The sequence below is a fragment of the Toxorhynchites rutilus genome, chromosome 1 (genome assembly GCF_029784135.1).
Source record: "Toxorhynchites rutilus septentrionalis strain SRP chromosome 1, ASM2978413v1, whole genome shotgun sequence".
NCBI lineage: Eukaryota > Metazoa > Arthropoda > Insecta > Diptera > Culicidae > Toxorhynchites > Toxorhynchites rutilus.
Window position 1 is genome coordinate 161,033,022 of NC_073744.1, and position 16,915 is coordinate 161,049,936.

Genomic DNA, 16,915 nt, shown 5'->3' on the forward strand with positions numbered 1-16,915 from the left:
GGTTGCTAGTCTACATCTGGATTTTTTCCTGATAAACTACTGGAGAATCAGGGAATATCAGGGATTTTTTTTCGGTTTTTGAGTCGACACTCTGTGGCTGTATTGAGAAGAATGTTCATGATCTCCAGAAAGTCGAGAAGATCCAACTAAGGCGTGAAAATTTTTTTTTTACGACAGACAAATTTTCAAATCAAAACGAGTTCAACGAAGTAGTCATTCGTGTTCCGAAAATTGCAAAAAAGTCACATAAGGTCATATCGTCAGTAATTATGCGTTGGATGATCGCGATGAAATTTTTGAAGGAAATTGAGCTCTTTTGACACTAGTCTTGCTGCGACCAACCAAAATATGACCAACGGTTTGGTGAGTGATATATTAGGCTGTCAAAAAAGCCCTGCGGCATTTTTTTTGAATTTTCTTTAGGCTCGTTGTGAAGGCATTTCACACTAAACAAATACTTTTGCTTTTATTTGTTTGTTCCATTCAGTTGTAAGTTACAGGGTGTTAACAATGGAGGTCAACAAAGAGAAAATTCAGTACATTTTACACTTTTGAATTGTGTTCAAATTTGTTCAAATTTTTTTGAAAAATTTTCTTAAATTTTTTTGCGCTAAAGTAAAATTCAGATCTCTACTGTCAACAAATGGACCGTTTGAAGCTTGCGATTGACCAGAAACGTCCAGAATTGTCCAACAAAAGAGGTGTTGTGATCCATCAGGACAACGCAAGACTACACAATTCCGACGAGAGCTTGATTGGGATGTTTTAATGCATCCACCATATAGTCCGGACCGGATACCAAGCAATTACTACCTTTTTCTTGCATTGCCAAATTTCCAGAGTGATAAGAAATCAAGGGGATCAAGAGAAGACTGTAAAAATCTATTGGTTGAGTTTTTCGCCAATAATGGCCAAGACTTCTATGATAGAGACACAATGAAGCTCTTTAGAATGGCAACAAATTTTCCAACAAAACGGGGCATATTTGACCCAAATCGGACAATCCGAAGCATATTAAAAATAGTTTTGAATTTCACCCAAAAATAATGGATTACTTTTTCCCCAACCTAATATATTTCACGTGCTCTCTAAACTTAAATGATGATTTTCGAGCATCATTCCATTCATTTTATCGATGAAGAGGTGGATGGTCGTCCTTGACGTGGCAAATCGTTCAGCTCTTTTCGGACGTCTTCGAAAGCCTTATACCGTTCATACTACCGTGTTTACGACATAGTTGAGTCACCAAATGTATTCTGCAACATTTTAAACGTTTCGACAAAACACAACAACGTTGCAACACAAAATTTTCTACAATATCTTTGGCCAATAGAATTATTCATATCAAAAATCGCCGAGCTTGTTCTTTATGACGCTGTAAACAAACTAAATGACAGATCGTGCCATTAATCTTAATTGACATTAAGACCACTGACAGTAGTATCAACTTTAAAAAAATTGAAAAATGTTCAGCAGGAAGATTTAAAATTACAAATTCCCGGTATATATTTGACAGAATGTAATACAGGGTGGACTCGATTATATACAGTTTCTGATTTCTTTTTACTGAATCCTGTATATAATCGAGTAGAAAAAAAATTTTTTTTATTCGTTTTTTTTGCATGTATTTTTTGTTTTTTGCATGTATTTTTTGTTTTTTGAATATAAAAGAGGAGTTTGATTTTCGATTCATCCCCTTAAAGTCAAAAAACACCTTTCTCACATGAAAAAAATAAATTTATCCAGATTCTCTCAGGAGATGATAGACGATCCTATATTTGAAATCCGTTTACGCATACGTTCGAATTTCAACAATGACAGAGTTATAGAACTTTTTATTGTTTCGGACTCTGTTAGCTCGAACTGGCTCTATATAAAAAAGTACACTAAGGAAAACGTTTCTGATTCTTTCATTTGAAAGATGAGAAAATTTAGTACAGGATATAGTAGTGGAATAACTAAATTAGTTTTGGAAGTGAAAAACTTAAAAGTTAATAATTTTCAATGTGTTATTATTAATTTTATCCTAAAAATTTATATTCAACTGGATTGTTTCTATCAATTGAATTGAAGCTCTCTAAACGCGCTACAATTTGTTATTTTACATCCAACTTCTATGTTTCTTATTTTGGCTGCAATATCGATATAAACAGTTCCTGGTGAAAATTCAAGCAAAATCTTCAAAAATCACGATTTTTACCCCACTGTTCATGTGATAGCCACTTAAATTTCACCTTAACATTGAAAGGTTACATTTCTTACAATAAGTTATATTTGAAATTTGAAAAAAAATATTTATTCCAAACTGTATATAATCGAGTCCAAAATTGTATATAATCGAATCACATATAATCAAGTCTGTATATAAACGAGTCCGACCTGTACATAACGAAACTCTGCATGAACGGAAAATTTCTACTTCATTTCTTTTGAATAAAATATATCCTTCGAACTGCATAGGCAAACGGTGCCATGTAAAACGTGAGCCCCGTGCTTCGCACGGTTTGTCGATACAGGATGCAATTGCTAATTGCAAATTAAAGATCCTTATTAGTCACAAGGTATGGCGTAGAGCCGCCCGAGCAACGGCAGCACATTTCGAATCGTGCATTTTCTGCAACACTCTCACTGCGCTGCGCTCGGTTCAAGCAAATCCCAGCAGTGTGGACGGATATGCACTAGGTTTAATAATTTTTCAACGTTGTTTTCTTCTCTCCTTTCACTAGGTCACCCAAAAATGCTAACAGCCACATTTGAGCTCGAGCAGGAGGATGTAAATCCAGACGATTATTTGGAGTCAAAGCAGCACCCCCAAATCGAATTACGGCAATCGCCACCGGCACGGAATATACTGGCGAAAACATCGGACCGACAACAATACAACAATCAGCAACAACAACAACAGAAACAGATCTCAGACAGTCCGAAAGTACCGGTGCCCCTTTCACCACTGAGTACTACCAACGGCGGCAGAGCTTTCCAGCTACATCAACACAAGAAAGTGTCACTGATCAAGCTAAAGCGACGCTATCGCGATAAGGAGAACAACGAGGATATCGGAAATAACAGCAGCAGCCCGGAGTATAGTCCAGAAGAAAAGACTACTAGGAAGCAATTGTTTTTGGAAGTGGTCGAGGAAGATTACCACCGGAGGGAGCAAGAGAGTTCAAAGAGCCGCAAACGAAAGAATTGCTTGAGTTTATCGAAGGTGGTGCAGTCGGAGGCCAAGAGGAAACGAGACGCGAAAAAGAACGCCTGTTTGGTTGAGGAGCAGATACAGTGCAGTCCCCCGGTTTTTGAGGAGGAGGAACGCGACGAAAAATCTGCTGATTGTTCTGGAAGTTTATCTGGTAAAAGCCAGCGCTCATCTCAACCAATCGACTGGGATCAATTGGAAGTTTTCTCCGAAGAAGAACACAAGCAAACGGAGAAGAGAGAACCGTCTCCATTCGATTTTGATTCTCTATTTAACGACAGAAAGGAGCAGTGTGCTCCGAGGACATATCCAGGCTGCTCTAGCACTCGTTTATCGTTGTCGAAAAGATTTCAGCAGCAGCAGCATCTATTGCATGAGGAACAACGTTCCAACTGTGTAACGGCAAAAGTAACAATCCAACACAGCGAGAAGAAGCAGCAACAGTGCCGACAGGAGGAGATCAACAGCAGTGCCAGGCTACCTGTTGTCGGTGGTGAGGACGACATGTCCATTCGCCATCAGCAACACTATCATCTGCCGTGTACCAGTGTTAGCAGTGCTACTAACGGTTATCATTCGGAGGTTGGGTCAACTTCCCCCATTTTGCTACTGGCAGCAGCCGCGGGAGAACCCGATAAAATGTCCGGTCATTCGCACTATACGCGAAGCAAAATCAGTTCACTGCAGGGTCGTTTTTCGCAAGCTACCGCTACCGATATGGCCATTACGGCTTCACTGAACGACAAACCCCGCAACAACAAGGCCAACAGCCTGCAAGGTCGGGTTGATACAGGCACCGCAACTGAGCTAGCCATTGCACAATCATTGAGCGAAGAGCAGCAAAACATGTTGAACTCGAGCAGCCCGGTAGCGTCACCGGTGATAATCAATCTCTGCACACCTGCGACCCCGGCAAGTATTGCCGCAGCGGCCAATTTGAACAACTCGCTGGCAACCCTCTGCAATATTGGAAATTCGTGCTATTTGAACTCCGTGTTATATACGCTTCGCTTCGCCCCAAATTTCATCCACAACTTACACCATTTGATCGAAGACACCGACAGCGTGTATCAACGGCTCAGTCAGTACAAGCTGAAGTCGTCCTCCCTGGGGCGGAACATTCCGGGACTGCACGGCCCAAGCGGTCGCAGTTGGAGCAGCAAAGATCTCGCATCGCTTGGCGGCGGTTCCGCCGCCACAACGAATTCCTCCTCTTCCTCGACGTTGACGGGACCGATTCCGGCTGCTAACGGAATCAGCGGTCCACCGCTGATGTGGGAAGAGAATCCACCCCCGAAGAGTAACCGTCAAGTGGTGACCGAACAGTTGCACGAGCTATTCCAAAACCTGCACAAGAATGAAACCCTCGAATCCACGGAACCCTTCCACGCGGGAAGCATCCTCCGGGCGGTACAGGATGTCAGTGCCACGTTCGAGGGCAATCAGCAGCAGGATGCGCACGAATTTCTGATGTGTGTTCTCGACAGTATACGGGAGTCTTGTCAGGCGCTCATTAAAACCATTACTGCCCATCCGGATGTGCTGATCAATGCGTAAGTATTTTGTGCATTTTTTTGCATAATATATTTATTTTATCTTATTTTTGTTTGGTACAAAGTTCTTAACATAATAAGTGATCAGCTATTGCTATGCATCTTAAGTCTAGATAAAAATTGCTGCCAATCAAAGAGTACATATTAGGCTGTCAAAAAAGTCTTGCGGTATTTCCGCGAGGTGTTATAAGCGCGTAGTTCTAGTTGTATTCATTGTATCGAATGATACTATAGCTTGTTGGAAAGGTATTTTTGCGTGCTATAATATAGTCATTGACAGTGTTTTGTTTGGTTAAGTCGTTCGTGAGTTATAGCGTCGCAAATATGGAGCAAAATAAAGAGAAAATCCGACATATTTTACAGTACTACTATGACAAAGGCAAAAATGCATCTCAAGCTGCCAATAAAATTTGTGCAGTTTATGGACCCGATACTGTTTCCATTTCCACCGCACAACGATGGTTTCAACGTTTTCGTTCTGGTGTAGAGGTCGTCGAAGATGCGCCACGCTCCGGAAGGCCTGTCGTCGAAAATTGCGACAAATTCGCTGAATTAGCCGAGAAAGACCGGCATAGTAGCAGCCGTAGCATCGGCCAAGAGCTGGGGATAAGTCATCAAACCGTTATTAACCATTTGAAAAAGCTTGGATTCACAAAGAAGCTCAATGTATGGGTGCCACACACGTTGACGCAAAAAAACATCTTTGACCGTATCGACGCATGTGAATCGCTGCTGAATCGCAACAAAATCGACCCGTTTCTGAAGCGGATGGTGACTGGCGATGAAAAGTGGGTCACTTACGACAACGTGAAGCGCAAACGGTCGTGGTCAAAGCCCGTTGAAGCTGCTCAGACGGTGGCCAAGCCCTCATTACCGACAGGAAGGTTCTGCTGTGTGTTTGGTGGATTGTCAAGGAATAATCTATTATGAGCTGCTTCCCTATGGCCAAACGCTCAATTCGGACCTGTACTGCCAACAACTGGACCGCTAGAAGGTAGCACTGATGAAGAAGAGGCCATCTTTGATAAACAGAGGCCGCATTGTCTTCCATCAGGACAACGCCAGGCCACACACTTCTTTGGTGACGCGCCAGGAGCTCCGGGAGCTCGGATGGTAGGTTCTTTTGCATCCGCCGTATAGTCCGGACCTTGCACCAAGTGACTACCACCTGTTTTTGTCCATGGCGAACGAGCTAGGTAGTCAGAAGTTAGCCACAAAAGAGGCCTGTGAAAATTGGCTATCCGAGTTTTTTGCCAATAAGGAAGCGAGCTTCTATAACAGGGGTATTATGAAGTTGGCATCTCGTTGGGAACAAGTCATCGAACAAAACGGCGCATATTTGACTTAAAACAGATGATTGTAACTAATTTTATGAACAACTGAAAATTCAAAAAAATACCGCAGGACTTTTTTGACAGCCTAATACATACACCAGATTAGAATATTATATTTTGTTGTGATTTTCTCAACGTGAGACTCAAAAATCAGATGTCTGTCTAGAGCAGTGGTGTTCAACCTTTTTTCAGAGGGGCCACAAACCTATGGCATCGTTTCGCGGGCCGCAAAGATAAAAAATGTACTACGAAATTTTAGCCGGCGAGAAACAAACATTATAAAAATTCAAGAATGAAAATCTTCAGTACAAACATTTGGTAGCATTGACAAGGGCCAATGAATGAATGCTTTAATTGAGTGAGGGACGCGGACTTTCACCTATATTTATAGATATTTGTGTATGAGTTCCAAACATCATACACATCAGATGGGCCAACCTGAAGAGCCCATCGGGCCACAGGTTGAGTATCGCTGGTCTAGAGTGAGTCCCAAGTAGACCACTTCCCTGGACCATGCGACAAGTGCGTCACCGAACCGAATACTGACATTATCGGTCGAAATAATTCTAGGAGTTATAAAACTGTTAGAGTTGTTGGGCCACCCTGCAGTTTTCGTGTAAAAGCACCGATGAGATCCTTGAACAAGGTCGCAGAGTTGTCAAACTTCTTGACTAGACGAACCTAGCCCGAATATTCACCCCCGGGGCTCTAAATGCCAAAGGGGGAATATGTTCTGCGGAGTGCACATATCTGCATGTTGTGCTTCTTAGTTCTGACTGAGAAATTGTTGGACAATCGCGCAGGTGCTAGGAATGGCCGATTTTTGGTTGTGTGCAATTCCAAATGAAATCGAACTAAAAATGCAGATTTTAAAAACTTGTATTTTTTATTCGAACGAAAGCTTGTATTCCGTTAGTGTTGGAGTTGGATATGAGTTTCCACAGCATTTGGGAATTTTTTGACTCAAGTGCAACTTTTGAAAAGGGCGTATACATTTCAGTTAGAATTTTTTTTTGATAATTTATATTTCAAAAACTATGAGTCGTACCGAAATAGTGTCTTAGAAAGAGTTATAGAGTATTGATGTCCAAATGTGAAAAAAATATACACTGAGAAAAAAACTAGCACTTTAAAAAAAAATAATAATTTGCAATATCTAAAATATATATTTTTTATTTTTTTTTCTATAAAATAGAAGTCATGTAGAAAATTTTAAAAAATGGATACAATATGTTTTTGATGAACTTTGTTGAACAACGAATTTTTATGAATTTTGGAAACTTCGAATTTTTGTATGTGAACAATCTTTTTTAGCCATAAATTATAAATCCTGATGTGATTTAAAATAAAAAGGTCTTTATCAATCTCCTGCTAAATGCAGCCATTCTCGAGATATTTGAAAAAATATTTCTAATGTATTGTCTTTTTCAATTTTATTTTGTTTTTAAATTTATATATGTATCTTTAATTTAAAAAAAAAATTCATATAAAATAGAAGTTATGAAGAAAATTTTAAAAATGAGTACAAGATGGTAAAACTATTTTTGACGAACTCTGTGGAAAATCGAATTTTTATGTATTTTCGAAAGTTCGAATTTTTGTATGTCATGTTTCTATGTATGTATGTTTGTATGTAATTTTTAGCCTTAAATTATGAATTCTGATGTGATTTAAATCAAAAAAGCTCTTTATCAATCTCCTTCTAAATGCAGCCATTCTCGAGGTTTTCAAAATAATATTTCTAATTTATTGTCTTTTTATAGTAAATAAGCTCTTTTAATATGTTTGTCGGTTTGTCATGTTCATGAAATTTTATGGGTTTGCTTATAATTTTTTTCTGTTTATAATTTTCAACAACAATTATGGTAAAACTATATGTTTAGAAGTTACGTTAAAAACATTTGAAGACATGTGGGTTAAGGGGGACCCCGGCATGGAAAATCGAAAAAATCGCATTTTTGTTTTTTCCATTTTTGGGAAACTTATGCTCCCAGAAACGTTGTCCTAAATGGACTATTAGACATTTGATTTCGTTGGAAAGTGACAGCCAAAAGCATGAAGTCACCTCAAGTGATTGGTATTGCTGTACGGAATTTTGAACGCATTTTTCTCGATACCATGTTTTTTTCAACTAGTGGTATTGATATCTCAGGATCTACTCGACCAATTCGGCTGAAATTTTTATCAGCATGTTACATAGCGGTTTTTTGATATCTCATTTTTTCGATTTTTTATGAACATTTGAATGGCGATTTTTCATGAAAAATAACTCATTTTCAACAAAAATGCCAGTCATTTTGGAAATTTTTCGAATTTTCAAAAACCCCTATGTAACGCTTTGGGTATTGTCCTAAAGTTTCAAAATATTCATTGGGATTCGTTCTGCGACACCCCGTTGCTTCATAACTGATACCACCAGCAAAGTACCGCTTTTCAGACAGCATCTACGCATTCAGTGCACTCAGTGCAGCGTATTAATCATTATTCGTGCACTCAAAAAATGGAAAATACATCTTCAAATATACCTTGAACAATAACCAAATACCGGCACACTTTACTTTTTTCCTAACATCCGAAAAAGAATCACGAAAGTTTGTAATGTTTCGACCTTCCATACTGAGGTTCCCCCTTAATACAAAAAGTAGTGATAAGTATTATTTTTTTTTCTCAGTATGTATTTTTTCAAGTTTGGACATCAATATTCTATAACTCTTTCTAAAACACTATTTCGGTAGGACTCATAGGTTTTGAGATATAAATTATCAAAGATTTCTCTTACTAAAATCGATACGCTCTTTTCAAAAGTTGCACTTGAACCAAAAAATTCCCAAATGCTGTGGAAACTCATTTTTTCTTCAACCTAAACGGAATATTATGTGGTCATAGAACGCTTTCTCGTTATCTCTGAACATCCGATTTTGTTCTTGGCGCTTTGCAGAGTCAGAGCAACGTCCAGTCGTTTTGTTAGGACGCTCAATAGCTGTACTTGTGTGTGTGTGTGTGTGTGAAATAATTTATTATCTTTTACGCTCTCCTAAACTCATAAACGAAGCTCAATTCGGCACACCTATACTCGCGCATTGGTCTGTCAGACCGAGAAATCAATAATTCGTTCATTTCTCAGAAGATATCAACACTACGACTTTGCGATTCTCTCTAGCTTCGTTATTCGTCGTTCGTCATCGTTTAGCGTATCACATGTGTTGGTACAAAGGGGACGTGTACCATTTTTTTTTAACATTTTCGGTCTGACACACCGACGCGAGTATAGGAGTAACTTTTTTGGACAAGTGCCTTTTTTCATATTCTAGAATATTGTTGAATGAAATGCATAAATCAGTGTGAGTGGCATGGAATATTGATTGAATATAATGCATAAGATTATTACCGGACTATTCTTATTCGATTTCAGTCCCTTCTGTAATTGGATTGAACGGATTCATATATTAACTATTCGTCGATATATTCGTCGTTTGATTCATACGTTTAAAAGCAAATTATAAATGTCTGACTTTCGTTTAGTTATTCTCTAATTATAGTGGTCATAAAAATACACACTTGTGAAAGAATTGCACTTGTGGAAGAATAAAAAACAAAACAGTAAACTATAAACTAATCGGTAGCTTGTGATAATTTTTAACAGTTACAGTTTCGAGGATATTTTTTTTATAATGGACCATACCAACAAGAAAAAAAGGTAGTTCCTAGAAATCCTTTTATATCATCTTTTTATGCCTCATCTAAAAAAAGGCATTGATTATTAGTTTATCAACAAAACAGAGACAAAGAATTTTAGAAATATGCAAACTTTATATTCCAGAACCTTTATCATCTGGTAATTATCTAGAAGGTCGTTATACATTCTTCTCTCCGATAAAAGACCCGCAACAGATGCATGAGATGTTAACAAATATGTTTGTTTCGAGCATGCAGTTATATATTAATATATTTTTTTGAGTTTTTTCATTCAATCATACCCTCTTCTTCAAATAAACGCCAATAAAGCACAAATACACAATGTCAACATTACAGAGAAGTTCAATTTTCGGTCTGTGACATCGTGCGCGAGAATACGTGTTATGATTTTGCACGCGAGTACAGGAGGGTAAAAGATTTTAGGGGAGCGTAACAAAATGATTGATTTTCAGGATAAAACTGCAGCAGCCGTACTTTTTTTTCTATGGATTTGGATCGTTTAATCGACGTAAATTATTTGTTCGCTTTGATTATCGGTTGCGAAGCATTCATTCGATTAATAATCGATTTCGGTAGGAAGTATTCGATTAATCGGAAGATTATCGGGGATCACTAGTTGTCTGATCTTATCTTTGATCGTTAGTAAAGAACTTTTAAGAAACAATTTCACTATTTCTTCATAAGCACTGAGTGCAGAAAACTTTATTTTACGAGAATCGCACAATAAATACCGGCATGAACGATTTATCAAGAGGTAACATTGGATTCGGTTGCGAGCACCTTCGGGCTTATCTAATATCACACATCCCTTCAGGAATAATGTTTTTTTTTCTTCATAATTCAATTCTCATCCATCGAACAGCTGCCCACCGGTACCTGAATGCATCGAAACGAATGTGTCGGAATCGAAGGGCGCCCGTAATTTCTTCCGGCGGAAAAAAGAATCGATGAAAACATCCAAACCAACCAACGGCGGGGGTGCCACTCTCCCCAAGGCTTCCGCTGGTGGTGGTGGTGGTGGTGGTGATGGCGTCTCATCCGATCAGATTGCCAACCTCAAAAATGCCCTCTTTGCTAAACCATCTTCCGTGCTAGATGAACAGCACGTGAGGGAACGCGTACAAGCCCTCGGGTTGGACTTTTTTCGGGACAATTTCGAGGGAATCACGGTGGCAAAGACCAAGTGTCTAGCGTGTGAAACCTGCACAGAACAGAAGGAAACGATGATCGACATTGCGATTCCTATCGCTGCTAGCGAGATCAGCGAGGCGTCAAAGAATCCGCAGTTTTTCTATCAAGTAAATGCTAATTTACGGACAATTGTTACAAGACTGCTTACTCACCATATCTTTTGCTTGCAGAATTCGTGCATTACGAGGGAGTATTTCCGCGGGGACAACAAGTACCGCTGCGAGGTGTGCTGTGGCTACAGGGAGGCGATTCGATCGATCTCGTTCGAGGTGCTGCCCAGACAGCTGATCCTGCAGCTGAAGCGCTTCAACGGTGACATGGAGAAGATCAACAGCTACATTCCGACCCCGTTCGTGTTACGCTGCTTCTGCAACACGTGTTTGCCAAAGCCGGACTGTGATAAGCCGCACATCTACCGATTGTACAGTGTGATCACGCACGTGGGGGCCCGCATGTCGGTGGGACACTACATCGCGTATACCAGCTCGCTGGATGTGCACGCCGAGTACCGAGGATGTGGGAAGGATCGCCGGAAGCAGTTGCTGCTGTCCGGAGGCTCCATCGATGGTGGTGGTGGTGGCTTCGGCGGTGCGAATAGCACGGGAGTGTCCAGTAAGAGTGGAAACGAGAAGAGCACCTCGGTGCAGCTGAAAAAACTTTTCAGCAGCAAGAAGGCATCCAGTGCAGGTGATATGAGCAAGAAAATTAAGAACCACAACAAGTTGAATCTGATCAACGGGATGGAAGGACTGAATCTGATGAACGGGTCGGGTCCGGGAAGTGCACCCGGTGGTGGTAGTACGGTAAGTTGCTAGTATTTCTGAACATTTTAATAGATATTAAGGTAGAAATGGGAGAATCTTCTTTCTCTGCATCTTCTAGAAAAAAAACTATTGATGGCTAAAAAGATCGTGTCAGTGAGAAGCTCAGAGCTATTTGTTCAATTGGCTCTTTTTTAGGAAGTTGCTTTTTTAGATAGATAAAAAAGGAAGATATAAAGAATATAGCTTGAAACAATGTTCAATGCCAAAAACATCAACAATGTTAGTATATTCGGTGAGATTCTATAATCATTTTCCAATTCAACAGCATATTTTGGTTGTTAAACATTATTATCCTTTCAATGCTATTTGTTTGAAGTAGTTTTTTGTTATAGGCCTGTTTTCGAAAAGATTCCGCTCACATAGCGTTTACAGAAACATTTTGTAGAGCCAAGGATTGACTGGTTTTCTTTTCCCTAGCAAAGTCATTAGCTCAGCAATTGCAACAGCTTCTGGATTATGTTAGGCTTAAAGTTTGCCAACCAACTCATCCAACTCTTCTCACACCGAAGAGCGTGCGGTACGGGGTAGTTATGATTTAGATGAAAAGATAATTTTCATATAAGATATGGCAGAGGGCGGGTGGTCTTCCGATATGGAGATCTCCGATATTTAAAAAGGTGACTCTTTCCTATATATAAAAAAGGAACAGTGAAAGTACTCAAACGTTTTCTTACATTGAAAGATAGTGCTTTCATTACAAGTCTGCCCCTGGATCCTTGTATGACCCCTCGAAAAAAAAACGCGAACCTCCTCCCCAACCATACGATACTCTCATACCCTCGAAAAAAAACGCGAACCTCTTCCCCAACCCTCGATACTCTTTCTCTCTTTTCAAAATTCTTTAAGGTTCTGTTGTTTTTTTTGTAAGTTGGTTTTCCTTATTTTTTAGAAAAAAATCTAACTCAAAAATTATAAGATTTTTAGTTAAAACTAGCTGACCTGTCGCTGATCATTTTGAACCGTGGGAACTTCCCACACAAATTATTTTCATGTACGTTGTCTATACTCGCCGTAGGTAATGTCTTTTTTGACGTATAAACCTAACGCAGACCAATATATATATATATATATATATATATATATATATATATATATATATATATATATATATATATATATATATATATATATATATATATATATATATACATATATATATATATATATATATATATATATATATATATATATATATATATATATATATATATATAAATCTCGTGTCACGGTGTTTGTTACCGAACTCCACCGGAACGGCTCAACCGATTTTGATGAAATTATGCACAAAAAGCATGAGAATAGGTTGTAAACTATATACGATACCGCTAGGATACCGATTATTAAATATTTGATACCAATAAGAGGGCCACTATGTAGAAAAAAATCTGAATATTTTTTTTTCTCAAATTTTGCTCCAAACAATACATATAACCACAAATTTAAACCCCCATACCCTATTTTTAATCGTGATTTTAGTAGTTTTGTGCAAGCAATATTCAAATAATTTAACCGTCGGTCGTTTTTCAAACAGAACGAATTTATTTATGTTGTTTTATGACAGATGGCGCTCGAACTTTCATCCACACATTCGCAAGTAACCTCACTTCGTCTAAAGCGAAGCGTTTCGCCGGTGAACTGGAAGTACTTTCGAATGAGCACAAGGAATTATTGAAATACTTCAAATCACACTTGCTCGGTTTGCCAACCACGTGATTGTCATCAATTCTGATAAAACATCTGTTGGAGAGCACGTGTCTAGATTCAGTGCACAAGCGTTACTAAAATCATAGAAGGTGTCTGCACAATGACGCGAGAAAAAGTGATTCGAAGAAAAAAAAATTTCCGACCGCTCTGACAGAACAAGATGAATGTTGCACAAACATTAGACAACGTGATCCTGCCGCAGGTACTCCATTCATTATGAACTTCATTACGCATTTTGAAATAATATTTATGAATAGCTATATCAGACGAATAAAATAAAGAAATGCGCTCGATGGATTTTATGTGAATCGTATGACGTTATTTATTACATTTTATGATGTCGTGAGCTGTACCAACAATTCATGATCGACATGTATGCCAAGGTAGAGAGCGAACGACTGCGATTCCTACGACCTAATCAACATAAGTGGCTTGAGGAAGAATACATTCACCTGGGAAACGCTATCATGAGCAACGCCGTAACAGCGTCAGAGTCAGCATTATCCGAACGGATTGCAATTTTGCATTCTGAAATCCGTTCGACTCAAATCCAATCGAGTTGTGCAAATGTGTTAACCTTGCGACGCAATCCGACATAGCCAAATTCAGCTCCGTGATCCATTTCTGTGAAGCAAAAATGCAAAATGGATATTCGGGTGGAATAAACACGCTTTTAAACCAAATTTTTTAATGCAATTTAATTCTACATATCAAAAACGTGTTCGAAGTGAAAAAGCAACACATTCTCTGCAATTGGGAGATATATATTGAACGAAAATTGTGTCTGATGATGATTTTATGTTATGTATAAAGTTTTGATGAAACGGCAAGCAAATTTTTAGACAAAAAAAAAATGGGTGGGTTATATCTATGATATAACCGCAAGGTTTACGTGGGACTACCTTAGCTTAGCAATCATTTGTTTGTATTGATTAAATTCTTGATTGAGTGAAACAATTTTCGAATTTAATTGAATTCAATATCTTTACTTTTTAAGTAAAGAGGTTGAATAAATGCCATGTAATGTCATGCATGCATTGTGATAGATTATGTTCTTCGTTCCAAGTAAATTGAATGACAGTCCTTTTACGTTTGGTTTGATGCCTAGGACAAAATATGTGAACGGAAGAATTTTCAAACGATTATTTTATTTTACATTTCACTCTGAAGGTTGCATCTCTCAAGTGTACGAACTCAGAAGTTCATCAATTCATGCAAATTCGCTTCGAACAGCGAATTTGCATGAATTGATGAACTTCTGGCACTCAGTTTCGGTTTTGACATGTACGTCGAACGCATATTGTTTGATCGATAGGCGTTATCGCAGCAACTGGTTATCAATATTTTGCCTAATCATCAAATGGTATGCGTAGAAATTCAGTGAACAGCACATATGAATTTTGCTTGCTTTAAACTTGAAAGTTCATTCGCCTCTAATGTCTGCACAATTTTCCCAGGTTCCGAAGTTTAGAAGACAGTGTAAAGGAAACATATTTTAGTCTGCACAAAGATAAGCGAGTACCAAAGTACGTATATTGGGTAAACACATTTCAATCGGAACAAAAATACCCCCGACTTGCATGAATTGGCAATGCCAATTTCCCCACGCTTCATGAATTTGAAGTCTGTGTTAGGGTAACACATTTCAGTTGGAAGAAAAATGCCTCCAACTTACGTTATTTGCAATGCCAATCTCCCCACGCTCCTTGGATTTAAAGTCTGTGTTAGGGAAACACATTCCGGTCGGAGCAAAAATACCCCTGACCTGCATGAATTTGCAATGGGGCTTCCGGAAAAAGTCCCAGAATGCCGATTTTTAACAAAATTTTTTTTTGAGATGACACTGGATCTCGACGTTTCATGCAATTTTAAGACATTTGGCATCAACAATTTTTTTTCGAAAACCCCGATTTCCGTTACTCCCCCCTTGGGTGATTTTTCGATTTTCAAATAACTCAAAGCTTGACCGCTTTGTGCCACTCTCCCTTAAGTCCGATTGAGCTGAAATTCGACATAGGGTGTTTTTTCGAGGTGATGAACATTTTGTATAGGGTAACTTTTTGAAATTTGAGGATAGATTTTTCCCATACATTCATTGGCACCCTAATGTACATTTACATGATTAAAACTCGGCTCTATTACAGCTAAAATGCTAATGAGCTAATAAATAAACAAATGAGATAAAAAAAACACCCAAAATATTCTCTAGAAATAATTTCAATTGCAGAAAATCGTTTGCCGGGTCAGCTAGTTAAATTATAAAATTTTAGTCACAGAGTGAAATATAAGAAATTATTTAAATTTTAATTTTGAAATATCAAAATATTGTTTTGAAAAATTACACTGGAAAACAACATTTGAAAACTTGAAATTGATTTTTTCTGAAAATGAATGTTTTTAAATTCAGAAAAATATACATGACTAGTCCTTTCAATAATCAATATGTCATGTATACTTCGAAAGAAGGGGACTTCTGCAGGAAAACAATTTCCCTAACAACAGCTTTTTCGTGTTTCCTTTGAAAAATTACTACTAATGTTTTACTCGTAATGCTTTTATGTGTTAATTCTCGCGATTGACTTCTTTTTCTATTTAGAATCATGTTAATCCAGAGAATATACACACAAAGATGTTACGAGTAAAACATATTTTTTCAGTAGTCTCCATGCAAAACTAGTGTATATTTCGAAAGCTAGGAGATATTGAATGTTAATGTCTTTGTGCTCCCGTGGCCGAGTGGCTAGCGTCATAACTAACATGCCGGGTGTTCGGGTTCGATTCCCGTTCTGGTCGGGGGAATTTTTCGTCAAAGAAATTTCCTCCGACTTGCACTGTGATCACGCGTATTCTAGAGCTCAGAATGCATTCAAGGCGTGTTATTTGGCATAGAAATCTCAACTAAGTACTAATAAAAATGACGCAAGTAATACTACGTTGAGACGGCGAAGTTCCTCTAGGAACGTTAGTGCCATTGAAGAAGAAGAAGAAGTCTTTGACAAAAGTCTATAGAGTAGAGCCTCGATTATCCGCGATGCGGATTTCCGCGAATCCGAGTTCCATTGTAATTCCATAGAGTTTTCCGAAATTTGACAGTGAGTGGAAGGTTCTTGGTCTAATAAAATATAAAAAAAGCACTCTCTCCGGATACAACATACACTGGATACACGACCAGACAACATGCTCGATGTCGTGGTAGCCATCGACACAATCACATAGATTGCTTGCTGCGAGCCCAATGCGATAAAGATGCGCGTTTAGGTTGTAGTGATTGGGTATAAGCCGAGATATCACGCGAATGAAATCACAACCTATATTCAATCTCTTGAACCATGCACTCGTCGAGACCTTATGGATAATCGTGTGTAACCAACGACCGAACTCATATTCTTTCCACATGCGCTGCCAACTAACGAGTGT

At 38.5% G+C, this 16,915-nt stretch overlaps 1 protein-coding gene across 2 annotated transcripts in view; it reads left to right on the forward strand.

The window, feature by feature from the left end:
• Nucleotides 1–16,915, forward strand: part of LOC129764516 (uncharacterized) — a 62,673-nt gene that overhangs the window by 33,496 nt on the left and 12,262 nt on the right. For both annotated transcript variants that reach the window (XM_055763688.1, XM_055763695.1), the window contains exons 2-4: nt 2,727–4,749; nt 10,642–11,077; nt 11,141–11,773. In XM_055763688.1, coding sequence (XP_055619663.1) covers nt 2,738–4,749; nt 10,642–11,077; nt 11,141–11,773 — 3,081 coding nt within the window. In that variant the 5' untranslated portion in view covers nt 2,727–2,737. The remainder of the gene's footprint in view (nt 1–2,726; nt 4,750–10,641; nt 11,078–11,140; nt 11,774–16,915) is intronic.